The sequence below is a fragment of the Lytechinus pictus genome, chromosome 11 (assembly GCF_037042905.1).
Source record: "Lytechinus pictus isolate F3 Inbred chromosome 11, Lp3.0, whole genome shotgun sequence".
In the NCBI taxonomy this organism is placed as follows: domain Eukaryota; kingdom Metazoa; phylum Echinodermata; class Echinoidea; order Temnopleuroida; family Toxopneustidae; genus Lytechinus; species Lytechinus pictus.
In genome coordinates, this window is record NC_087255.1 from 14,078,966 (window position 1) to 14,106,775 (window position 27,810).

Genomic DNA, 27,810 nt, shown 5'->3' on the forward strand with positions numbered 1-27,810 from the left:
GCACTACCACTTGCACTGGAAGCATTGTGATTGGATAACACAGGTAGGTGCACTTTCCACATGTTCCAGGAACGTTTGAATTTTAATGTGTAGAAGATAACCAGGACCTCGTCTCACAAAGATTTGTGAAACATTTCAATCAAACTGAAAATGCATTTGATAAAGATTCCCTTCACTCAATTATACAGATATAAGTTAATTGCAATCTGAGATTGTATGATATGATTTACACTCCTTGTAAGTGCCGGGCTAGCGACAAGCCGTTATGAAATAATCGCGTGCTCAATAGACGACAAGCCGTAAATTAGAAGCAATCTTAGTCAAAATGAGTCTTTAACAGGTTATTGTATATGTTTCTTCCTCTGAACCATCTTAGATTATCCAGCGACGTATCTGCCATAAGGTGAATCACATTAGATCTACATACCACGCAATAGTAATGGAATGTTGTCACACTGTGTATCACAGTGTTGTGATTGTGTTTTCTTTTTGGTAGGTTGGGTCAAACATCTTATTCATTACCTTCATTTCTCTCGATTTTATACATAGATTACACTACGACGTATCTGCAATCAGGTGAATCTCATTCAATCGACATACCACGCAACTACACAAGACGATTTTACCACGCAACCGTGCTGCAAACAAACGATACGAATGGATTTCGAATCGTGTTCCAAGATTTCTATATCAGATCTACCAATCAACTCCAAATTGGGACAGGTACTGATCCCTCTGATCCAGAGTCTGTCATCACAACTATCTATGGAACTACATATTGCTGTCCCTGGGATGTCTACATAGAGTCCAATGAGATGTGGATTGGTGTCATAGGAGGACTTTATGACACCACTCTTGAGATTGATGCGGACATCGTTGCTTTTGACCTTTCAAGTAAATATGATATTTTAACCAGTGTTATATCAAGTATAGAAAAACTGGGGCCTCTCAACTTTCATTTAAAAAAATAATAAACCGATTAAAATAGTAGCCTTTTGTAAAGTAGTATGATGATTACATTAACTAAAGAGAGACAGAAACAAAGGGCAAATGAGGATAGAAATTGTTGAGATCAGGAAATGTCAGTAGACCTACAATAATGCATTGTGTGAATTTTGTGCTCACATAGCAGTGCATTTTTTGCTTTTCATTTTTACTCCCTATCAGCCCTGTTTGATTGCCCGAGGAGCAATATGAACGTGTCATCAGATGTTCTGTGTGATGGAGTGTACCATTGCGATTATTATGAAGATGAATCGGCATGCAGTAAGTAAAATATGGAAGCATTCCTGCCTCTTGCGTACTTTTTATTTCATTTGCTTTCTAATTTGAGTAATAATAATTAAATTATACTGATAATGAAAACAAAAATCAGAATCAATATTTTGAGTGATATATAGTTGTCATCCGAAGTAGGAAACTGAACGACCGCGATGTTTCGGTGGCAAACTGACAGTACCATCATTTGCTAATGTAGAGCCTGATACTTGATGTACGAGTACACCATTATGGCCGTCACTTTGATTGCTTTGCAAAACAGGTTATCATTATAATAGGCAAAGGCCTATAAATTAGAGAAACATATACCTAAATCCAATTCCCCTATACTTGTATCATTAGTCATTGTCATTATAAGCCTTCATAAAATCATAGTAATAAGGCATGCACTACCACTTGCACTGGAAGCATTGTGATTGGATAACACAGGTGGGTGCACTTTCCACATGTTCCAGGAACGTTTAACTTTTAATGTGTAGAAGATAACCAGGACCTCGTCTCACAAAGATTTGTGAAACATTTCAATCAAACTGAAAATGCATTTGATAAAGATTCCCTTCACTCAATTATACAAATATAAGTTAATTGCAATCTGAGATTGTATGATATGATTTACACTCCTCGTTAAGTGCCGCGCTAGCGACAAGCCGTTATGAAATAATCGCGTGCTCAATAGACGACAAGCCGTAAATTAGAAGCATTGTTGGTCAAAATGAGTCTTTAAAGCTCGTGGATAGTGTTGGTAAAGGATACAAAAATTCCACTTGAATTGATCTTTTCCATTGAATAACAATTGCTGATAATAGTTCAATGAGAAATTGATAAAATTTCTTCTTGGAAATATTAAAATTTCAAATAAACACTGAGAAATGAAATCATTTTCCTCGCTGAATTTAAACAGCATTTGGCTGAATTTACGGGCACTCACATAGCGCCCACTATCGTCCACGACTGATTTTCCCACCTGTTCGCCGATCGCTGGCCATTCCACTTTTACCAACCCGAAATATCCCTGCGAGCGTAGTCTGCTAATTCCGTGTGTACGCTCGCCAGTCGTTGTTATACCATGGTATCCGTCGAGTTTCTCCCCCAGCGAGTTCGGCGAGGAGCACAGTACAGGCAACGGTAACATTGTAAATAGATTGGTTAGAGAATAAACCGGGATAATAATATAAAATATGTGGACTTACTTACCCTTATGATGTCCCTCCAACCTGTAGTTCACATGTTACTTAAGTTTGTTTTGACGTTCATGTAAACGTATATTCATGAAAACGTATTGGAGATGTTTCTGTGAAAATTTTGGCTACAAATTTTCTCGTGCGACAAGATGCAAGATTGGTTGAACCACGGGATACATTGCACTACACTGCGACCGACATTGGCCACGCTCGCTGAGCAAAACATTCACATACACATTTTTGCGGGTATGACATTATCTTTATGGTGTACGATGATTGTGGTCATGTTTTTCACGTCATATTTCAACGCATGCATTGGGGAAGGGAAATGGGAAGAAAAAGGGAGAAAAGAAAGAAAGGGAAAAGTAAACAAAAGGAAGAAAACAAGAAAAGGAAAAGAAAGAACATGGAGAGAAGAAAGGGAAGGAAAAGGAGGAGACTGATGTCGGCCTACTAGTGAGAAAGAACACTCGCGAAATACTAATAAATGATGGGGATTAAAAATATATATACATAAGAGATTGGAAAATGGAACGGGAATTTATCTCGGGAATGGGAAGGAAATGAGGCATAAGGAAACAGTAAGTTAGAATGGAACGAGCTAATATGATAGCAGGGGCGGATCCAGCTTTCGCCAATAATGGGGGGGGGGAATTTTTTCATCCATATTTTCCACGATCGACCGCTATAAGCAGGAGGGGGGGGGCTGGGCACTTTTTTTCCAAAACCGTGTACAAAAACGTAAAAATTACCATAGGATTGTGATTTTTTGCGTGGTCAGCCCCACCCCCCCCCCCCGACTTTGCAAACCGTTCCGCGGCCCCTGTAACAGTCAGCTTTATTCTTATAAAACAACATAAATGTATATTCCTATAAGTCCTGTTCAAAAGTACGAGCGTATAAAGTGAGAGCTAAATTTTTTTTGAAATGTCATATTTTTCCTGAAAAAAAAAGTTCTGAGTAATGTTTTTGATCCTGAGCAAGATTCGTACAACTAATAACTACTGCGAACATGAACGTGAAGCGCGAGCCTGATAGAAAAGGACCAGTTCTGATTGCAGTATAGCCATGACGATACGTAGGCCTATTTCAACAATCGAATAATGTGAGTGCGAAGTGCGAGCCGATCATTTTTTACATTCAAACCGCTAGCGTACCTACGGGGGGGGGGGGCAGTCTGTCCCCCTGACGAGCCACAACCCATGCAAAAGACGTATCCCTGCCCCCCCCCCCTCAGTGACGAGCTTGAAAGACCTGTTTTGCCCCCCCCCCCCCTGACAGATTTGAAGACATTTATTGCCCCCCTGACGAGCTTGAAGACCTTTTTTTTTTTTTTTTTTTTTGCTTGTCAAATTTTTTGGCGGAGGGTTTTGCCCCCCCCCCCCCCTGTGGAAAATCCTAGGAACGCCACTGATTCAAACCAAGAAAATTGACATTCTAAGCATTTTTTGTATTCCTGAACTGGATAGGTATATAACTAAACAATACGAGCGCTAAGCGCGATGGGAAAAAAATGAGATTTAGAGCTAAAAACGAGACACTATACTAGCATGACTAGTATTCGTATTTTGTAATTCGTGAAGATGGGTATAATTAGTTATCTTCCTACATCTATAAGTGCGAGCAGAAAATTTTTGATATTTTGATCTGAAAACGTCAATATAAGCACTAGTTTCAAACAATGAAAATGAAAATTGTAAATTGGAGTTGGATCGCACTTAAGATTCGAGCGCGAAGCGCGAGCTGATATTCTAAGGACATTTTGTCATCATATGAAAATGGTAATTATCTTCCTATTAGTCTCCCTAATCACGAGATGAAACTTGTCGACATTCTGAAAAAAGGACAATATAATTGTTGGGAATTCATGAAATTGTTATCTTATTTACTACTCTGATAAGCCCGATGAGAGCGAGAAATTAGTTGATATCAAGTTCGGAAAACTGGATATTCTTAGCATTTTTGTATTAATGAATAGAAGGCATTGGTTGATACATCTTTAACAATTAATGCAAGCACAAATCACGAACCGAAAATTTTGATAAATTGTCATGAAAAGGGATTTAGAATAGTTTGTTATAGAGTTAAATTTCTCACCAATCAAAATGCGAGCGCGCATCGCTAGCTGATAGGTTTTGACAATTAGACATGAAAAGGAATATTTTGAGAATTTATGGAATATATGAGAACTAGAGAATGGGTACTTGACAAATAATGCTAGCTAGCGCGTAGCGTGAGCTGCATTGATAATGAGACCATAAAACGGATTACGGCTGCACATTAAAAGAAAATGTAAATCAAACAAAATAATAACGGCTCGATGTCCGAGCTGAAATAGGTTTTGTATATCACACACACACACACATATATATATATATATATATATATATATATATATATATATATATACATATATATATATACACATACACACCCTCACACACACACACACACACACACACACACACACATATATATATATATATATATATATATATATATATATATATATATATATATATATATATATACCATATCGGTCTATTGAGGAAGATTTGTATCTCGACATCAAACATGCGAGCGCGAGCGAAAAACTTATATAATGATATGAAAGATTCTTTTTTTTCCAAGCCTTCCCCTCACCTTATTTTATTTACTTGCCTTTCTCCTCTATCCCCCATTCTTTTTCTCTCCTCTTTTTTCCCTTTTCCTTTTTTAGAATTTTCCTTTTTTCGTTTTCTTCATTTTACTTTTTTCGTTTTTTCCGCCACTATAGGGGGACCCGGGTACTTCGCCCCCTAGATCGGCCTATGTGATAGCGATGAAGCTGAATTGAAAAATGAAGAGAAGGGATTAAGGAAAAGTGGAATTGGGCCCATAAAGACACATCCGGATTGACGTTTGAGGATTATTAAAAAAAAAAAAAGAACGGGAGTAAAAAAATGTGATGACGTATGTGCCATGAAGTCTATATCCTATTTAATGCTAAATCCTAGCCAAAGAATTTGGGGGCATACCCCCCCCCCCCCCCCCATTTTCGCTTTCACCGCCGTGTATGTATGGGTGTCCAGTGTTGGTCTTCCCGGGGTTGGATAACTGACACAGTTAAGTTTGGTCCCTGATGTGAGTATTTCTTTTTTACATTTAGGCCTATTATCTATCATTATCATTATGATTATTTTTTTTTGAGGGGGGGGGGGGGTGTCAGTTCCATAACCAGTCTAAAATTTGTATGGGGGACAGAATTGCACAAAAGGATAAAATTATTAATAGAAAAGCTGCGATCGAGCGAGCAATTTTTTTTACCCTTTGAATTCAATACAAAAATGTAACTTTGTGTTCAGTATATTTTGACGTGATACTTGTCATGTCATGTTTCACCCTTCTCTTTTACTATTCTTTTCTCTTCAAGGGGGGGGGGGCAATGCACCAGGATGGGGGTAGACCAAGACTGAGTGTTATAAGGATTATATCAGCAATGCTAGCGCGAGTTTAGATGCTACCAGAATCATGATCATAATAATAATGTTACTCCCTCCTTATCATGATCATACTTGTCATTATAATTCATAAAAAATTATGTCGTTCGAAGTAAGGGAAGTTTATCATGTTAATGTATCCCCTATCACCATGGATCGACACTCACCACCCCCCCCCCCTCCCCCGAACTCTGAGCAATTCCTGGAGGGTAGTGATGGAGCCGGACTCGTATTATTTTAGAGAAAAATGGGGAAAGGGGAGTATAGGGAGTGTGCATGCGCGTAAATGGATCTCAATTTATTTGAAAGGGGGAAGAGGTCATCTATGTCAACTAGTGGGTTATTCATGTTTCATTCTAGGTGTTTTTTGTACAGTGTAGTGTAATTTTAGGGTATATCCAAGGAGATATCACCTCTAAAAGTTAGAGGTGATATCTCCTTGGTATATCTTAATTTTTGGATGTATATGGGAATTCATGAATATGGTATTATGAAAAATGATAGAAATTAAGTGCAAGAGATGTTTCTTTTATCATTTTCTTCCCTAACTCATCTTTTCATTCCCTCCCTCTTCTTTTTTTTTACTGAGCTTCCCTTTTCGCCGCCAATAGAGGGGGGGCCTAACTGGCCGCTTCGCCCCCATGGATTTGAAAGCCTTGCCTATATACATAATGATCCTGTCTTCATTACAGAATATTTTCACTTTAAATTTCCACAAAGGCGGATTTAGGGGGGCGAGGGAGTAGGACCGTCCCCCTTTTTGGCGGAGCAAAAGCAAAATGAAAAAAAGGGGGAAAGAAACAAAAACGAAAAAGAAGGGGGAAAAGAAATAAGTGAAATATGAGGAGGAAGACGAATGAATAAAATAAGATGAGGGGAAGACTTGGAAAATAAAACAAATCTTTCATGTCACTTGATAAAATTTTTGCTCACTGTTCGTGCTCGTATAGCCTGGTAGGTTATTTACATATCATGCACAATATGGACTTTGAAGTATCAAATTTTAAAGTCAATATACAGAACATACTTATGCTCAGTAATCGAACTTTCATTTCAAAAGTTACAAATTGATTGTTCTGTAAAAATGTCACTTTTATGGTCTGAATATTAGTATCTTCTACTCGCGCTGTGTAAAATTTGATTGGTTTATAGGTAGGCCTATATACCTATATTATTTTCCAGGTCTACCTATACGCTCGCGCTTCGCTCTCGCATCATTGTTCAGTGATATACCTATCCTGTTCACGTTTACAAAAAAAAACTTAGAATTTCCCTTCTTTAGGTAAAAAACATTGCGCTCGCACCATTTTATTGTTGAAACATGTAACGCATTCATTGCTAACTGCAAGAAGTCCTTGACAAAAAAAAATTCTACTCACTCTTCCAGTAATTATTTGCATACACAATGTGTTCAGGACCACAAACATTGCCTAGAATGATCAAATTTTAGGACAAAACACATACAATTTCAAAAGCAAAATTCGTTCGCGCTTCGCGCTCGAACTATTCAGATAAGGCTTATGAGATTATTATATATTCTTGCTGATTTTTAAGAATAAAGGTAGAGAGGTGCACTGTTAGGGCTATACCCCTTCAAATAAACATACACAAATCAACTTCGAGCTGCCGATCGGGGAAAATATGGCAGAAACATATATGATCCGCCCCCGATCAGCGAAGGCTGGATCCGTGTCTGTATCCGATATATTATTTGTAAAGATGCCTCTACAAAGGAGCTATGTAGTCCTTTACTAAATTGTATTTCTGCTCATACTCATCAGAAAGGTCCAAATTGGAAACTCGAAACTGAGCATGTACCCATTGCCATTTTGCCAGGGTATAGGTGCATGAACAACTTTTGTTTCTTAGCAATCGATTTATCAGTATAGTTGATGTAATTTTCAGTCCATATCAAATTGGAAAGAATGTGTCAGGCAAGCTCCCAATTTATAGTAAAACGGTTCTTATAAAATTTTACGTTGTGAAGAAAGTTTGAATATGGTCACTCGTTTCGTGTTAGATGTCAAGTAAGATTTTTATTTTATTTTATTGGAACGGGTAAAATGAACATTGAGCATTGTCACAGCACCCCCAGTAACAATAAAGATCATCCTCCGTGGCCAGGTCCATGATTATTTCAATGCACTATATGAATTTTGTTGCAATAATTTAGGCCGATAACGCAACATATTTTTTTACAGCTTTTCTCTCATAAATTCAGTCCGATTGACAATATCCGGATATTTATCCATTTTATAATGAGGGACGTACGTATATGTGCATGACTTGTTTGTCAAGTTAGAAACGGAAAGTTGCAATAAAGTTTTGAAGGCTCCATCATTGTCAGAACAAATTCCCAACGACGCGATCTAGCCCCCCCCCCCCTTTCTTCAGTTCTTTCTTTCTTTATCTACTAATTTCTGTCTTGCATTTTTCCTTCTCGTTCTCAGTTTCTTCTTGCTTATAAATGACTTGAAAATCAGTGCTTATAATTAAATCATTGTCACTAGCTGCAATTTTTGCACCGCGCACATGGTTCAATGTTTAAAGGTCCCGTCCACCCCAGAAAGTGTTGATTTGAATCAATTAATAGAAAAAAATCTAGCAAGCATGATTTTGAAAATGTCACCAAAACCGGATGTGAAATGAATGAAATGAAATTGTTTGAATTATATAATCTTAGAGATTTGAAAATAAGGACCAACTTGACTGCAACCATTAAAATGTAATCCACAACGGTTATTCCACATATTCAGGAACAAATAACACTTTTTGTCACATTTCAATGAGGAGGAAATTAGATAGTCATATTGCATATACAACTAAAAGAGGTGTATGCCGTCATCAGTCATATACAGAACAGGATGTGCATATAAATTACTGTTCTGTGAAATTATGAACATACACAAATCTTACATCCGATTATCATGATCATAAAATCATAATCATAACAAAAAAATTCATCCGATTTTGATGAAATGTTCAGTGCTTGGATTTTTCTTTTTATTCAAATAAACCTTGGGATGGACTCCACCGACTCCATTGGACTTCGTTCAATCGATCGCTGTGCTTCCTTTATGTGGATACAAAACATATATTTGGACGGTTAGTAGCAGATCAAGTGACAGTTTGCCATATTTTTCCACATGAATATGACCCCGCCCCCAAAAAAACACGTTATAAAAATATATATCTCATTCGAGTCTAAAGTATATAGCACTAGCGTACCTACGGGGACATTCTGCCCCCCCCCCCCTGACGACCCACCTACAAAGGACGTATCCCTGCCCCCCCCCCCCCTGACGAGCTTGAAGCCCCCCCCCCCCTTTTTTTTTTGCTTGTCAATTTTTTTCTGGTACGATATCTTTTTTTTGTGATTGAAGACCTTTTTTTTTGCTTGTCAAATTTTTTGGCGGACGGCTTTGCCCCCCCCCCCTTGTGGAAAATCCTAGGTACGCCACTGATAAGAAGGTAAAATCTGCGCACATCGATCACTGAATGTATGAATAGAGATCTGAGAAGTGAGACAGATATTCATAACAGTATAACATTTGGTGACCCATAATATGGCATCAGTGCCCCCCCCCCCCATTGCCAGTTATAAAGAGAAAGGGGGAAATTGAAATATGGAGAAAAATATGACGATCGAGGCCCTAATTATCGACGTTACACCCAACCCAAATTTCTTTTTTTTTGGCAGGCCTAGTTAGTTTATTTAGTGATTTACCATGTGAAATGACCTACATCCAGTTATGGAAAAATATACTTTCAAACTGAATGTCATTATTTACAGAACTTTATCCAATAATTAATTACAAGTTCATTACTATTTCCATAGGATTGCCAGTTTTCCAAAATTTGACACTGGCATGCTGAGGTTTAGTTAGAGATTATCTCTGGGCAGGAGATGAGTTCTTGTCCATAGGTCCATGCCCTGACAGAACACGAGAAAAGAGCACATGCATGGAACAACACATAAAAACCAGTTGACTGAACTATGTCCATGGGCCATGCATGTGCATGGTGCAGGGCAAATGTGTTTTTGACCTCCTTAGTCCTTACGTAACCTCAAGGAGCTTCCAGCTCCTTGGTAACCTGCAGTGATTCTTCAACACAAATACACACATCCCTGCCTCGCACACACACACACACACACACGTATCCAGGCCTACTGTACTACCAACACACACTGCCAAGGCGCATACTGTACTAGTCTATAAATTCAGACACAGTTTACCCAAAGACGGTTAATATATCATTTTAGTGAGAAATCAGTGCATTTCCAAAACATAAACATGATGCATAATCTTGGAATTTCCTTTGTAAGGGTTTCTTTCTGTTGGTTTTATTTCCCTTTTTTCTCTTGGTTCATCAGTATCATAGAATAAAACGTTTTTATGAATCGATCTGAAACAATTATGAGCTGAGACTAAAACGCGGATAGTCAGAGAAGAACCCAAAAGAAGTTTTTTTTCTTCCAATTCTGTGCTAGTTGTATTCATTCTGAATTGAGTTTTATGAATTGTTCCCGTGTTATCTCGGCAGTGAGAGAGCATATTTATGTGCAACAGCGTATCACATCGTGGTCCACTTCTTTTTTTTTTTTTTTGAAATGGGGACGATCGGGTTTGTTTATCGAATGCAAGCCCCAGCCAAGGCAAGAGCATGCAAGCTGCAAGGAAGGTAGGAAAAACAGAGTGGTGTTGCATGTTGTGCATAGCGCATGTGAGGAACGTATATACTGATTCTAATAGTAATATCGATATGCGATCGATGCTTTTTAGATCTAAAGTCTGCTCTGCCGTTCATTGTAATGTGATGCAAGAAAATCAGGAAAACGCAATGTATCAACGAGCTTTATAAAACTGACTGACAACTCAATTGTGTAGCGGACTACATTATCGTTCTCGCGTAGCACACGCACGGCAGCAGCGGTGATGCGCACTGTGGTGTCTGTGCGTTTCAATTCTCGGGTATCCCGGTAGAATTGATTCACTCATAAAAGAGCATAATTTATCATGAAAAACACCATTTCATTTCATATCATTTACATCATGACTGTTTAAGGGCATACCCATTCATATTATATACAAATTAGTTAGAATGGTGACAGGCCGATTTCGAGGAATTTACCAAAACTATCCACCCTCTTTAACAGGTTATATGTCTTACTCTGCACCATCTTAGATTATCCAGCGACGTATCTGCCATCAGGTGAATCACATTCAATCTACATACCACACAAAAGTAATGGAATGTTGTAACACTGTATCACAGTGTTGTGATTGTATGTTCTTTATGGTAGATTAGGTCAAACATCTTATCCATAACCTTCCTTTCTCTCGATTTTATTAATAGATTACACTGCGACGTACCTGCAATCAGGTGAATCTTATTCAATCGACATACCACGCAACTACACTAGACGATTTTACCACGCAACCGTGCTACAATCAAATGATACGAATGGATTTCGAATCGTGTTTCAAGATTTGTTTATCAGATATACCAATCAAATCCAAATTGGGACAGGTACTGATCCATCTGATCCACAGTCTGTCATCACAACTCTTTATGGTACTAGAAGCTCTTCTGATGATGTCTATGTGGAGACCAATAAAATGTGGATTGCTGTCATAGGTCTGACTTTCACCAATCTTGAGATTGATGCGGACATCATTGCTTTCGACCTTTCAAGTGAGTATGATATTGAGTTCTTTATCAGGTTTAAAATAACTAAGACTTGCCACTTCTTTATAAGATTAATGAGAATAAAACCTTTTCCACGGTAGTATGAGGGGTATGAGTAATGTATCTAACAAAAAACAACAGAAACACGGGTAGATTGAGGGTAAAAGTTATAATCAGAAAATGCCATTAAATCATGCATTGTTATAAATTTTTGCTCAATGACCGTACGATTTTTCCCTTCCCTTCTTTCTCCTCCATATCAGCTCTGTTTAGCTGCCCAGTGAGCAATATGAACGTGTCATCAGATGTTCTATGTGATGGAGTGTACCATTGCGATCATTATGAAGATGAATCGGCATGCAGTAAGTGAGATATAGAGTCATTCCTGTCTCTTGTTTATTTTCTTTATTTTAGTATGATGTCTATTAAAAAAATAACACTGATGAAATTCGGTTAAGTGATATATAGTTGTCATCCGAAGTAACAATCTGAACGACCGCGATTTTTCGGTTGCAATCTTACAGAACCATCATCTAGTAATGTAGAGCTTGATGCATATTGTGTGCGAGTGCAACTTATGACCGTCGATCTTGCTGCTTTCACCCAGTCATTCCAGTTGTGCAAAATATAGGTTATCATCGTAACTGGTAAAGGCATATAAATAAGAGAGACATATACACTATAGTAATAAGGCATGCACTGCCACGTGTACCGAAAGCACTGAGTGATTGGATAACAGAGATAAGTGTCATTTCACAAGTTGCAAGAACATTTAATTTGTTCATGTGTTGACTCTAGACCAGGCCCTGGTCTTACAAATATTTGTGAAACATTTAAATCAAACTGAAATTGCGTTTGGTAAAAAAATATTCCTTATAAATCAATAATTTCAATATGTAATTAATGCGATTTACTCTCCTTGTAAGTGCTGCGCTAACAGGTAAAAATTGCGTTTGATAAAAAGAAATTGCTTATAAATCAATAATTGCAATATGTAATTGATATGATTCACTCACCGCTCACGCTCACGGCTAAGCCGTAATGAAAAAATGGTGTGGTCAATTGACCACTTTCTAAACATATAAATAAGCAGCAATGTGAGTCGCAACTAGTCTTTGACAGGTTATTCTATATTTCTCCTCGTCTTAGATTATTCAACGACGTATCTGCAAGCAGGAGAGTCACATTCAATCGACATATCACGCAACTACACCAGACGATTTTACCACACAACCTTGCTACAAACAAATGATACGAATGGATTTCGAATCGTGTTCAAAGATTCATATCTGTATTCTAGTAATCAAATCCAAATAGGGAAAGGTACCGATCCGTCTGATCAACAATCTGTCATCACAACCATCAATGGATACAGATACTGCTGCCCTGTTGATGTATATGAAGAGGCCAATGAGTTGTGGATGTCTGTCATTGGAGGACTGACTTACACCAATATCTTTATTGACGTTAATATCATTGCTATTGACCTGAGAAGTAAATATAAGATTTTATATATACTGGTTTAGAAAATGCCGTCGAGATAAAATCATAGATTTTAAAAGGAGCATAGCTCTCATAATGAAAGGTAAAGTCACACTCTTCGTCAGTGCCCATGGTGTGACAAAAAAAAATAGAAATCAAAATCCGTTATACATATATATATATATCTATCTATCTTTCTATATATATATATATAAGTGTATATGTATAAATATTTTGCATTATTCATTGCTATTGATCATGACTTATTCTTGAACAATATATGATTTTGAAAAGAAAACAAGTGTACAAATAATTTGCCATTGCTTGCCATTTAATTCCATACGAGGCATCAAAACACATGATAGGCGATATGCCTAAATAACATAAAAGGTAATGAACATCAACACAATCTGAATAATGTCGTGAGACATAACAAAAGACTACATATGCATTAGAACTGTGGCATACTGAAAGATATGGTCACGTGAACACCAGGAGGGTAGTAACTCCTCCATGGGGCTGTTGATCACGTGACCCACCCGCAGGATAGTAGTTCCCACAGGTATTTCCCCTAAATATTGGTAATCAACATCTTTGGAGCATATACTTTGATATTAATATTGGTGATCTGTCAGGTTTCAAACAATTTGTTTCTTTTTTTTTTGCCCCTTTGTATGTTAAAGGAATTTGAGGCATACATCAGTTTGTCATGTTTGCAAATAAAGCTGCCCAATATATTGGCATGGAGCTGCTTATTCCTAGCTCCCCGTATCCAAACATAAATTCACAGGAGTGCCCTATGCATGAATGCAAACGGCTTGTAAGAGAACAATCCATCTAAGTTAACATAAACAAATTCCACCTGATACAATAATCTCAGGATTAAATACATGTAGTAAATTTGGAGGAACTGAACAAAATAGCTTGGAAAAGGCTTAACACACTATTCACAATCATCTTCATGCAGCCTTTAGGAGCAAAATTATTCCAAGAAAATCAGTATCCTCTCAAAAGGTATGTCCAAAAATAGTGTATTTTGTTCTCCTGTCTTAGTAGAAGTCCACTTTTTTTTCCTGTTTAAATTATGCATGTCACCACAGGGACAGCCGCGCCTTGCGACTTCTGATTCTGTTTTTTTTTTCTTTTTTTTTCATTTCACTGGTCATATCCAGTGGTTAGTGGACATTTGGGCTAAGACATATTTGCTTGATTTATCCTAGAATAGATAGGGTGGTAATCACCCTAGGGGCATCCCCAATAACATGGAAAGTGGGGGAATCGGCGGACAAATGTCCGCCGCAATGGGAGGACACGTGGCACTGGGGCACGGAGGAGATAAGGGCAAAAACCAATAGGACGCAATGGCAGTGCCTCCTCACTTGGAGGGGTTATGCTGGAGAAATTCCCTTATCATGCTTATGGCCCACCTGTGTTATGGTAGGTGCGACCGAGACTTGCTCCACCACCGAACCACAGACCACTGACCTACCCGGTGAATAATTGGATTCATTATATTGCACTTGTGTATTTTGCAAATGATCTCTATCCTGAACCATGTTACATGTATACCAATGCTATGTCCACATTCGAGGCCTTACAGAGATCCAAATTATGATATCTGACCTTTATTCAAACAAATAAATGCCATCTCTTGCGAGAGTTATGGTTGGTTCTGTGGATGGCAAGTTGGGTTATAGAACAGCCATTTTATTGAAATGGGTACCTCAAGGAATGTCACATGAAAGGCCATGTCGGACGTTTCATCCGACAAAATCCTGTTTATCTAATTGTAGTCAAAGTAAATGAGGTTTCTTTTAGCTAAGCTTACTCAAGAATAGTTGTTAAATTGGACCACATTTGGACCGCACTGTTGATGGGACACTCCCCAAAACCACCAATTCCGAATTTTATCAATCAATAAAAAATGTGACATTTCGGCTAAAGATACAAATTCAAATTGGATGATTCTCCATTACCGTCCCGACCCATGGCTAATGGGTCCAATTCTCAGAGGATCAGACTAGCCCCCAAATTATATTAGTGCTTAACTATGATTTGCCATCTACAACACCATTCTAGTTGTAATTCTTATCATTTAGCCATCCTTCCCCCTCAATTCGATTTCTGGGTAGCTCTCTTCATAAAGACAGACACCCTATAGTATCAAGATGTGAGCCATGCTCTGATCTCCTGGGGGGGGGGTCCATTTCATGATGATCTTGAGTACAGCAGAGAGGCTTTTCTGACCACTGTGTTCAATGAACATGTCAATAATAAAGCCTGAAATATCAGGGTTGAGAGAACATCCACGACTGGTGCTGGCCTCTTTCTCATACTAGTATGCGGGAACAGTCCATGCAGCTTGTTGTGGGTCTCTGCATGTCCTCAGGTCTGACACCAACATGCCTGTGTCCTTGAGTACCCTATGGCATGCCCAGCTACCAGCGATCAGCTGCCCTCTCATCTAGTCTCCAAGTAACTCCATCCCCAGCAACAAAGTGCGGTCGTCTTGTAACAGGCCTATGGCTGGGGTGGGGTGGGGACATAGACCCCCAAACGTTTACACGACCGCAACAAGAGAGAGAAAAAGACAAAAGGAAATGGTGAATTATGCTAGCATTCACTGGGTATTAGCCCAATATATCATCATATTAGATTTTGCGTAAAGAATATGTTCAAATTTCGACTCGCACCCTAGTTGCCCCCTATAGGGATAAATTGCTTATAATCATATAATTACATATGAATTGCTAATATCAAATCCCTTAGCAAAGTCAAATAATTGCAGGGGTCCTAAGGGGCACATGAATATATGAATGTGGAAATAGTGAAAATTCGGCATAATAAAACCAAAGAAAGAAATAATAATCACAATTGGCCCAGCAAAATGCCATCTCTAATTTCATTTCTACACCACACTACTAAACCACAAAAATTACATATATATTTGTGTACATATGTACATTATCTGTATCTACAAGCACATATTCATGTGAGCGTATTGTGGCTGCCTGTTGCCTGTTTAGTTTTAGTTTGTTCTTCTTTTTTTTTGGTACAATATTTTGTATTGCCCATTCACATTGTGTGACATATGCCATCAGTATGTTCCACAACAATCTCAGCGATGATAAACATCCCGGTGCACATTACATTACTTAATATGAATCGTAAAACAATTCAGTGTGTGGAACAAAACTGGAAATGTGTATACATGTGTATACAGCACTGTGAAATGACTATGAATTTGATCAATGTTTGTGCAATCAAAACCTGAGCAAAGACCTCTCTTTGCATAAAAAGGGTGGCCGGCTATCGTTATCGCAAACAATGCTTCGAGCCAGAGTTATTCTAGTGATTGCGTGATAATGTATAGAAATCTGCACAATGACCAATAAATTCAACCAATCAAATTTATGGAGCTTTACTATGTGTGAGCTGTGAACACAGACAATTTTCAAACCTACTGCTCAACTTCATTACATAACACTTTATGAAAGCTCATTTTCGAGATATCCTCTATATCATTCCCGACAATTGCAATTGGGAAATTCTTGGTGCAGGAGACAATACCTTTTGTATTGCGTTATTTATTTATTTTTTTATCCTACTCATCCCCCCGCCCCCGTCTCACAATTCCTTTCAGCCATAATAAGCATCCAAACTCACTGTTGCCAGCTTAATTAAAGTAATGACTCTCTGCGACTACTAGCTGAAAGCACCATTCGTTCCCTGACTTTGTTAATGATGAAATAGTGTTTGTGAGCAATTTTTGATCTGACATGTACATGAAGTCCAGTAAATACGTATGAGGACGTGTGCGGTGTGCTCACATGCCCCCAATGGGGAGAGTGACAGGAGTAGTGCCCCTATTACTTTTGTGTCCTATTAAACTTTTTTTTTCTTATTTATTAGTCAATCTAACCGTAGAAATCTTCTCCTTTTTTTTAATTATCATATATTCATCATTATTTCTAAAACTCCAAAGGTCTAGTGGTCATGACTTCCACCCTGCAATCTGAGGATGTGGCACAATTCAAACCATTGTGTGCCCCTTCTCAGCAGGAAATGCTGAGCTGCACCAAACCCAGGTGAGGCTAATAAAGCACCTGGTAAGAATCTACATGTATTCATTAATACACAGAGCGCATAACAATCACTCTGCAAAAGCCAGGGTGATTTTGCTACCTTACTACATATCACTTAGACTCCTCATAAGAGGCCCAAGTCTTAAGCGGTATATAAGCCAATATAATTATTTCATTAATCTGTTTATTTTAGTTTGTCTTATTGTCGATATCATAATGCTATCATCGTAATAATATCATTTTCTCACACCTTTGGTGTTTTGCAATGGCCGGGGGGGGGGGGGGGTGGGATAAGATCACCTCTGACACTTGGCCCCATAGATAAAATTAACATCATCATTAAATATACTGACTTCCAACTGAATATCCAACTGGTTTTAAAGGTATGGTACCTTTATGCACAAAATGTATGACTTTGACCTATGTATTTGCTAAATGACGCTCAGCTTTTGTAGCAGTGACTTAAACTGAAAATCTTATAGAGCGTGTTATCCCTTTGAATTTGATACCAATTTTAGGTCTGGATAGGCCCTTTACATGATTGTATTTGAGATATGTTCCTAAAAACTAAAAAACCTCGGCCATTCACTTTTGCCAACGACCAAATAATACATGCGAAAAATAGGCCCAGACCAATAAAACCCAACTCAGAACCGTGGAAAATATTGAATAACAGGCACTTCATGTGACGGTCTAAAAATACAGCTTTCTTTATCAAAATCCCTATGTAACATGGAAATTAACGGGTGCTGAGGGTTTTATCTCTCAAAGGAATTCTAACGTTACGGCCAAGGGATGAATTTCATGAAATCAACCCAAAGTTAGTGAACTAAGTAAAAAGAATTTCATGTTAATTTAATTATTGGGTTATTTATATCTATTGCGTGGCCGTACGTGTGAGAAAACAAATCATGCAAATGGTTGCCTCCATTCGTATAGCTAGGGATGCCAGTGGAAATTGATCAGAGTCCTGAAAATCACTTACAATACAATATTTTGTACACAAAAGTAGTATAAGTTAACTACGTCTACGGCCTGAAAATAAATGACCAGAGCCTGAACTCAGACTTTTGCCCGAAAACTGGCACCCTGTATAGCTTATAAGGGATGAGAAAGAGGTTACAACATCGGGCATAGTAAACCTGAGGACATTACCTGTTATTTGTGGAAGAAGCCGTGGCGTGGTTGTTTTCCCTACCACGTCACCAGCGGGTTGGAACCAACGGCCTGCGCCTGTACCTGTCTCCCCGCTGTGCGGCGGGGGTTAGCGCGTGAAGCCCGTATCAGCTGGTCTAGATCTTGTCCTCCATTTAGGCATACCGCGTTTCCGGCCGGCCGGCCGAATAGATGCTGTATTTTGCTTCTTTTTGTTTCTTGTTCCGCCTCCAACTAAGCTTAAACTTTCAATCGAGAGGTGTGCTAAGACCTTTGTCCTCTTCTCTTTCCCGTCTCTATGGCACTTATTGTTGGATAGACGGACAGATTTCTGAATTTCTGAAGCGAAAGCTATAAACTTGTTGCCTCGATGGGATTTCAAACTGCAATGGCTTTATACGAGCACATGTCATTATAGAGCCGGGGTAATAGTATGGAGCGCTTAGAATCATTTGTATTAAGCGCGATATGAATGCTGCATATTATCATGCAAGTTCCCTGCTGTGATTATTTCACATGATTTGCAACTAGTGATCAGATGCGCGTTCTAACTCAATTTAAACTATTTACATAGTTAAGCATCTGACTTATTATTCAATAAAGCTAACACTTGTCTCTCTCAAAATTTTACTGATCACTAACAATGATCATTACCATTTGTACAAAGAAAGAAAAAGGTCACCATATACATGTTATCATACATTTTTTTGCAAACAACCATTCAATTACCTACTATTCAAACTACCTATTCAACGACGCAAATCGTCTACTGGGTGTTCGTCCACTACACACACAGATATTCTAACAACCATTTTGTACCGTCACCATTTCATACAATCACCATTTCGTCTAATAACCAGTTGGTTCAATGGCCATTTAGTCCATATACATTTGGTCTTATTTGACTACGTGTTAATTGGGCGAAATTTATGAAAAAAATGGACATTAGACCAACTAGTTATGGGGCGAAATAGTCATATACGAATTGGTGATTAGACGTAGTGACGATTGGACAAAAAAGGTTTTTGAACCAAATGGTTGTTAGACGAAATTTTGATGGACGAAATGGCATTAGGATTAAACCAAGGTAGACCATGTGATAAGTAAACGAATTGACAGTTTACCCCTTATCATATATGCATTCCTCCCTGTCTTGTAGAATCCTTTCATTGTCCAGTCTCGAGCAGAAATATATCAGTAACCTTGGCATGTGATGGATATTATGACTGCGATAATTTCGAGGATGAATTATATTGTAGTAAGTAATGGGGATCACTTCTTTGGATTATCTTCTGGTGTTGATGTTTGGTGTTTCTTTGTCAGCGGGATATTGTTGATAAATTCAATTCAGGTTCTAGAACAAACAATCATGCATTGACTAATTATTCTGCCTCACAAAATTGCAAAATCAATGACCTATTCGAGTAATTAATACTTTCTAATTCCCTCTAGTGCAGTGCACTTTTCATATTATTGAATATTTATTTTCGAAGACATTATGATTGAATAGTTTAAGCTGGAGATTCCTAGACTGTTGATATATAATATACAGTGCGTCCCACAAAAACGAAATCGAGATCGATGATTTATCATAACTTAATCACAAATAAAATATACAAATGACCTACCATTTTAAGGCTTAGAATCTCCTCTTTCATCTGAAATTACATTATTTCTCATTCAGGTATGAGTGAGCAAAAACAATTTGAAAAAGGGGATTCCAAAAAGTCACTTGGCGGGCCGTATCTGGGTTTTAGAAAGAAAACCACATTTTTTTTTAAAGTTCAATATCTGCTTTTTAATTTGATACCTCAATTACAGGAAATGGATAAGGAATAAGAAAGTTCTGGTTATTTGAAATAAGGCTTGAATTTCAATAATTTCATAAAATGAAGAGGTTTTACAGGCTAGCGTTCAAACTCACTCGACGCTCCGTTTTGTTGACGATCAGCCATGCATTAACTCTTTTGTTACCGTGCGATAGCTTCTGTGGGAAACTGGTGAAAACACGTTTAATGAAATTATGGAAAAACAAGCATTGTTTCGAGGGATCATGACTTTTTTTACTTCTTGACCATTTTTTGTGATTAAGGTATCAAAAAAGGAGCAGATATTGAACTTTTTAGTCATGTGACTTTTTATTTGAAATTTAGATATCCCCGGCCAAATGAGTTTTTGGCGTCCTTTCTTTGATTTTTTTTGCTCACTCATGCGTGAATGAGGAATAATCTAAGTAGTATCTGATGAAAGAAGAGATGCTAAGCTTTACGTTGGTGGTCTTTTTTCTATTATTTATGATTAAGTTATGATAAATCATCAGTAAATCTCGGTTTCGTTTTTTTCTGGCACGCACTGTATATATTTTTAGTATCGTAAAAGAAGCGACACATTCATGAATTCATAATCCATAATTTACATAAAGTTAAAATGATCATGCAGATGTTGACAATCATTTTTAGATTTATCATTATCATCATTGTTATCATTTAAATTACTTTCTCTTATTTTTGCAGTCGCTTATTTGCTTTATTATGATATTTTGTAGATTACTTGTTTTTAGAGCTCATCTCCGTCTCCATTATTGCTTTGCTTCATTACGGCTTTGTTAATTAGTATTGAGATTAAGTTTATATGGACTTTCCTTTTATACAAGCACTGCTTTTCTTGGAAAGTCAGATAATTTATCTTCTATATTTGTTATGAAATGTCATTGAACTGTCTGTATTATTCCTAATATGTACTATTATTTCGATTATATTTTGTTAGCTATGTTGAACAGAAATAAAGAAATCTAAATCTTTTTCTCACAGCTGTTCGAAAATGATAATTGAGAGATTACGTTGAATTTAATTCTCTTCTCCAAAACCTCATGTGGGAAGATCAATAAGATTTAAACATTGATTATCTTTCTATATTTAGTCAAGTCGAGATAGGAGCCATCACAAGATAGGACTGACATTTTTTTTTCTTATTCTCTTTTTTTCCGAAACAACTACAATTTAGATAACCCAGTTACACACCTCGAGGAAGGCCAATCACATTCTATCAGAACGCCATCTTTCACAAGAGAATTCTACAATACAACCTTGTTAAAAGCAAATACTACAAATGGATTTCGAATTGTGTTCCATCGTTTGTATCTCAATTATTATGATGACGAAATCCGAATAGGGACAGGGAACGATCCATCTGATATCCAGTCTATTGTAACAACTATCCATGGATATGCATACTACGAGGATGATATGTACATAGATAACCATAAAATGTGGATTGTTGTCATAGGATCAAAACAGTACAGTCATTCATATCATCTTGATCTGGACATTAGTATTACTGCCATCGATTTATTTAGTGAGTATTTGAACTTCATTTAATCCCAATTTAAATTGTTTTGTTTAAGTTCTTGATAAAATGTAATGAGAATTACATTACATTACACAATGATAATTCTCAATCAACATTGTAATATAGATAACTCATTATTGAATTTTTCACACGTTAAAATCATCATATTACATGCGTAGAATTTCACCATTATTACCATATTGCATGGTATTCTGATAATGTCTAAAATAACACAAATGTAACATTTCTATCATTATTAAAATAAGGTTTAGCAAACCAATAAAATAATGCATACTTGTAGATTGTGGTTAGCATCAGTTTGATAAGCACCAAGATGGCCCGCAATCAGATATTCATTATTCTTCAATTTCAGATTCTTTTCCTTGTACGTCGTCTTACATGAACGTGCCAGTGACGTTGGTTTGTGATGGATATTACGACTGCGATAATTATGAAGACGAATCGTTATGCGGTAAGAAATACAATAACATTACATTACATTATTATTGAGCTGATATATCAGTCACCAGCGCATACACCCTACCTATGGCATCCCCTCTTGTTCTAGCCTACATGTAATCTAGGCGGAGTCTGCAGCTATAAGAAACTGTTCGTAGTTTACCGCACCTTTTGAACTCGCATACATGTCTTACGAGAAAAACCAACCGCATCAGTCTTCTTTCTTTCAAAGAATAAACCCCTTTACTCAACCTGCCTAATACACTCTACAAATTCGAATGTTAAATCAACATTTGAAAGGTTGGAGATGTTGGATTCAGCTTTATACAAGGTTGAATGTAACATTTGGAAAAGGTTGTCACTCCTCCAAGTTGGAGGAGTGACAACCTTTTCCAAATGTTACATTCAACCTTGTATAAAGCTGAATCCAACATTTTAAGTGTTGGGTAGAACCATTTAAAGTGGTAAATGCAACATTTACAAGGTGTTGTCACTCCTCCAACCTTTTAAATGTTTCGTTAACATTTCTGTTTTTTAGAGTGTACCTACAACCACGTACACTTCCGTCCTCCCTGTTTTATATGCAGCCTACCTTATTGCATATCTTACTATAACAAATCCTTATGAAGTACACCCCCCTACTTGTGCTAACTTAAGTCTGCTTTTCAAACGCCGATATCCCTTTGCAACTCTCTACATCCATGCTCACACACCCCGACCTATTTTAAAAATGCACACACTGTTTAATATATTCTACACACGCATTTACACCCCCTCGATATTTCCAAACACACAAAGGCCTACTCCTTTGTAATAATTTACAACTCACCTCATCATCTCCTTTAAAATGCCAAACTTCTTTATTGTACACTGACGCACTACCTCAAACACGCAAAATCATTCATAATCTAGACACACACACAACACTTGTCTTTATCTAAGTTTAAAAAGAACATAGACCTATATACTCTTTCATGGTATTCTACCTAGAACCCGCCGCACTTCTTTTTCTTTGATTACACTATCCCATTTGCAATGTTAAACAAACTCGTACGCACACACCCACACGCAAACTCACCCTCATACACTATTCGATTAAAACGCACACTTTCCATCCTAATATTTACACGCACACCTGATGTTTTACTTCCTTTCAAACGCACATACTACTTTGAAATATTCTAAACTCACACTTTCATTTTTTTTTAATACTTAATATTTTACACGCACATGCACACACGCTAACTTCCTTTGAAATGCAGGAACCCACTGTAATAATCTACACCCACATACACCACCCTCTCTTAATTCCTTTGAAACGCCTACAGCCCTTTGAATATTCTACACCTGTGTGCAAATACTTTCTGAAACGCACATATTCCTTCTTCATGTTCGTGATGTATACTTTTTGCATTTTGCATGAATTTTGATATGACTAATAATATTGAAGAAATAAGAACCTAGCCTTTAGATTTGTTTCTTGGGAAATATTTTTCGCCTATATATAACTTTCTACCCCCACACTGAAAGTCATTGTGACCTTTGAAAAAACGTTGTCAAATGGCTCAACTTGCCCCATCTGTGGGGTAAATTGTGCCCACTTGCTGGGGTAAGTTGAGCCACAAAAACTGTGTACATCCAGCATGTCAATTTGTATTTAAAGTATTTTTAATGGCTAATTCTGTATGAATACCAACATCCTCTAATATTAAAAGAACTGTTTGCTCCTTTCTGCCTGCATATCAATGGCTTTTAAGGTTGGTTTTTATTATACTTTACCATAACAATTACTATGGCTCAACTTGCCCCATGTTCGCTGGCTCAAATTACCCCAGTCCGAACTTAATGCGATATTTTCACATCCACACATTTCTTATGCATCCGTCATGTAAAAGACTATGACAAGGATGAGAATCCATACCTGGACTAACAATATTGTTCTTATTTCTTAATCATATTTAAAGACGTGTGCGGGTAAAAAGCACTTATCAATTTCACACCCTTTTTTACTTTTGGGGCTGAAATTTGCATTTTCCCTCTGAAAAGAAGTTGAAAACAATTAGATGGAGTTAAGGGTCATGAAATGGGTCATCAATACATGACACCACCACAATGTCTGACTCATTCATTATTGGCCTGGGGGTGGCGGCTCAACTTGCCCCTATGTTCAACTTACCCCGCCTTCCCCTACATCCATACGGTCTCACACACCCTTTCTTAAAAAGATAAGCAACCAAATTCTACACCCACACACCTCACTCTTCTCTCAACTTAAGATCGCATGTACTCTTGTGAGTGTTCCTGCTCCCACTATCCCCTACCTTTTTCTTCCTTTAAAACACACCCTCAAACACACACACTTTTGTCATATTATAGACCTGAGCTTGCTCCTCTTCCCTTAATATACCAATACTCCTTCATAATATTTGAACACCCACATCTAAACTCTATTTTTTTTAATGCACACACCCTTTGTAATATTCTACACCCATTTTCACCCATACACACGCACACATTTCAACGTTGTATTGTATTGCTACCCTCACGCACACACTTCAACGTTGTATTGTATTGCTACCCTCACGCACACAGTTCAACATTATATTGTATTGCTGCCTTCCCGCACACACTTCAATATTATATTGTATTGCTACCCTCACGCAAACACTTCAACGTTGTATTGTATTGCTACCCTCACGCACACACTTCAACGTTGTATTGTATTGCTACCCTCACGCATACACTTCAACATTATATTGTATTGCTGCCTTCACGCACACACTTCAACGTTATATTGTATTGCTACCCTCACGCACACACTTCAACATTATATTGTATTGCTGCCTTCACGCACACACTTCAACATTATATTGTATTGCTACCCTCACGCACACACTTCAACGTTATATTGTATTGCTACCCTCACGCACACACTTCAACGTTGTATTGTATTGCTACCCTCACGTACACAATTCAACATTATATTGTATTGCTGCCTTCACGCACACACTTCAACGTTATACAGTGCGTCCCACAAAAAACGAAACCGAGATTTATCGATGATTTACCATAACTTAATCATAAATGCAATAGACAAATGTCCTACCATTTTAAAGCTTAGAATCTCCTCTTTCATCTGAAATAACTTAGATTATTTCTCATTCACGCATTAGTGAGCAAAAGCAATTTGAAAAGGGGATACCAAAAAGTCACTTGGCGGGCCGTATCTGGGTTTTAAAAAGAAAACCACATTTTCAAAAAGTTCAACATCTGCTCTTTAATTTGATATCTCAATTACAGAAAATGGTCAAGAAAAAACAAAGTTCTGGTTATTTGAAATAAGGCTTGACTTTCAATAATTTCAGAAAATGAAGAGGTTTTTCAGGCTAGCGTTCAAACTCACTCGACACTCCGTTTTGTTGACGATCAGCCATGCATAAAGTATTTTGTTACCGTGCGATAGCTTCTGTGGGAAACCGGTGAAAACACTTTTGAGAAGAAAACACGTGGACAAATGATATGCCATTGCTCGCCGTTTAATTCCGTACGAGGCATCAAAACACAGAGGCAATATGCCTAAATAACATAAGAGGTGATAAACCTCAAAACAGTCTGAACAATGTCGTAAGACATAACGAAAAACTACATCTGTGGCATCCTATTAATCTTACTGAAAGATATGGTCACGTGATCGCCAGGAAGGGTAGTAACTCCTCCCTGGGACTGTTGATCACGTGACCCACCCGCAGGATAGTAGTTCCCACGGGTGTTTCCCTAAATCTTGGTAAACAACATCTTTGGAGCATATACTTTGATATCAATATTGGTGATCTGTCAGGTTTCAAACAAATTGTTTCTGAACAAAAACCTTCCACCCAATTAATTATTTATTTATTTTATTTTATTTTATTTTATTTTATTTTATTTATTTATTTTTTTTTTTATTTTTTTTTTTTTTGCCCCGTCATAAGTCACATGATTCTGGAGCATACATGAACTTGTCATGCTTGCAAATAAAGCTACCTAATATATTGGCATGGAGCTGCATTAAACACTTAACCTCACATGAATGGATGCAAAATGCCTATAAAAGCACGTTCCTTCTAGGGTAAACTAAAGCTACTTCTAGTTGATATAATCATCTCAGGACTAAATGCATATAAGATGGAGGATACTGAGCACAATGGCCTGGATAAGGCATTACACACCATTTACAAACATTATCATGTAGCCCTTAACAGCAAAACCTTCCAAAGACCATCAGTATCCTTTCAAAGAGTATAAACAAAACAGTATATTTTGCTCTCCTGTCTTAATTATCGTCCTTTCTTTCCCAGTTCGTTTTCGGTTCTCAAATTTATGCACGTCACAACAGGGACAGCCCCGTCTTGCGATTTCTGATCAACTAAGCAATTCCAAGAGTAAATAATGTATTGTACAACTACAATAAACAGGCTTTACCAAGCTGATTCATTCGAAAGAACTGGTTTGTCATAATTGACCTATACACTCTCCAGTGCAGTCCCTGCTTCTCACCCCTAAAATATGAAGAATAAAAAAGAATTGTTCGTCTATCTATTCATTCTATTCAGTTGTTCTTTCTTTCTTTTTACTTCCAAGTGTTATTATCCTCAATCCAGACACGTGCATATCATTATTGATAATAGCAAGGTAGTACTGTTGACGGTGCCCTTCACAAAGCCCGTAAACTGAAGTATGTACATAAACGACTAGAAACAATAAACGTAATAACACTAAGATACATTACAAAAGAAAAAAAAACCTTGCCAGAAGCCTCGAGTTCTCAAAATGTTTCTCAAACTCGTCTCCTCTCCATATCTAAACAAATCCTGCTTCCCTTGCTGCAGTTCTGAAACTGTCAATGAGAATGTCTGAACCCAAATCAGAGAGGTGCAATCCATCTCTATTGAAGAGGATGTGGATTGTGGGGTCAAATTCATGTTTGATGATGGTGGTATCCGACATCCTGGCTAGTTTCCTCCTAGCGTATTTGTTAAGAGACTTACGAACTCCATCCAAGGCCTCCTGTGAATTAGAGCCTTGCTTGCAACCATAGTAGAAGAGCCGCGGTAAAATACCAGACCAGGCGGTATGGGTGTGCGGCATTCTCGCGCGTAGATATTGGATGGCTGTGTCAATTGCCATCCTGCACCGGCAGACATCATACTGTCCGATGTCATTTGATCCTAAGTGGACAATAGCTAATGCAGGAGGAGTGCCGCATCTCAGCCGGTTAGAGACCATCCTGGGGAGATCCTGGAGCGTGGCGCTGCCTTGCCCATGCCAACGGACCACGATACCTCGCTCTCCAAATTGCTGATAGTTGCGTTGTGAAGCTCGTTCTTTTGCTCTTCTGACCAGGCTATCCCCTACAATCCAGATCCAGTTTCCAGTCCCCTCTGCAATAAAAAAATGAGAGTTCCCGGAAGTAACATGTTCTACACATGTACACATGCCCAGTGCACTGACATCTTTCTTGTCATATTACATTTATAGCTGATTGGCTATTATCTCTGTTATTGTACTTTGACAACTGATTGTAGTTAAGTTGATAAGTAGGTTAGGATGTATAAATTAGAGCTTTGAGAAAGTTTGAAAGGCACTATATGAATATTGAATTATTACTCATTA

At 37.7% G+C, this 27,810-nt stretch overlaps 2 protein-coding genes across 2 annotated transcripts in view; one reads left to right on the top strand and one right to left on the bottom strand.

Moving 5' to 3' along the window:
- LOC129271814 (uncharacterized) overlaps nt 1-22,386 on the top strand; it is a 50,565-nt gene extending 28,179 nt beyond the window's left edge. The window contains exons 25-30 of the mRNA XM_064106829.1: nt 550-894; nt 11,893-11,991; nt 12,779-13,123; nt 19,511-19,609; nt 21,355-21,705; nt 22,073-22,386. Of these exons, the coding sequence (XP_063962899.1) occupies nt 550-894; nt 11,893-11,991; nt 12,779-13,123; nt 19,511-19,609; nt 21,355-21,705; nt 22,073-22,209 (1,376 nt within the window). The 3' untranslated portion in view covers nt 22,210-22,386. The remainder of the gene's footprint in view (nt 1-549; nt 895-11,892; nt 11,992-12,778; nt 13,124-19,510; nt 19,610-21,354; nt 21,706-22,072) is intronic.
- Nucleotides 22,387-26,087: 3,701 nt separating this feature from the next.
- On the bottom strand, nt 26,088-27,637 carry LOC129270848 (uncharacterized). The gene has a single exon (XM_064106830.1). It carries the CDS (start codon nt 27,631-27,633, stop codon nt 26,998-27,000), a length of 636 nt encoding a protein of 211 aa, XP_063962900.1. The 5' UTR covers nt 27,634-27,637; the 3' UTR covers nt 26,088-26,997.
- Between the last annotated feature and the right edge of the window lie 173 nt (nt 27,638-27,810).

Coding starts and splice junctions, on each gene's coding strand:
- LOC129270848 (XM_064106830.1), bottom strand. CDS start 27,633: ATGTGTACATGTGTAGAACATGTTACTTCCGGGAACTCTCATTTTTTT.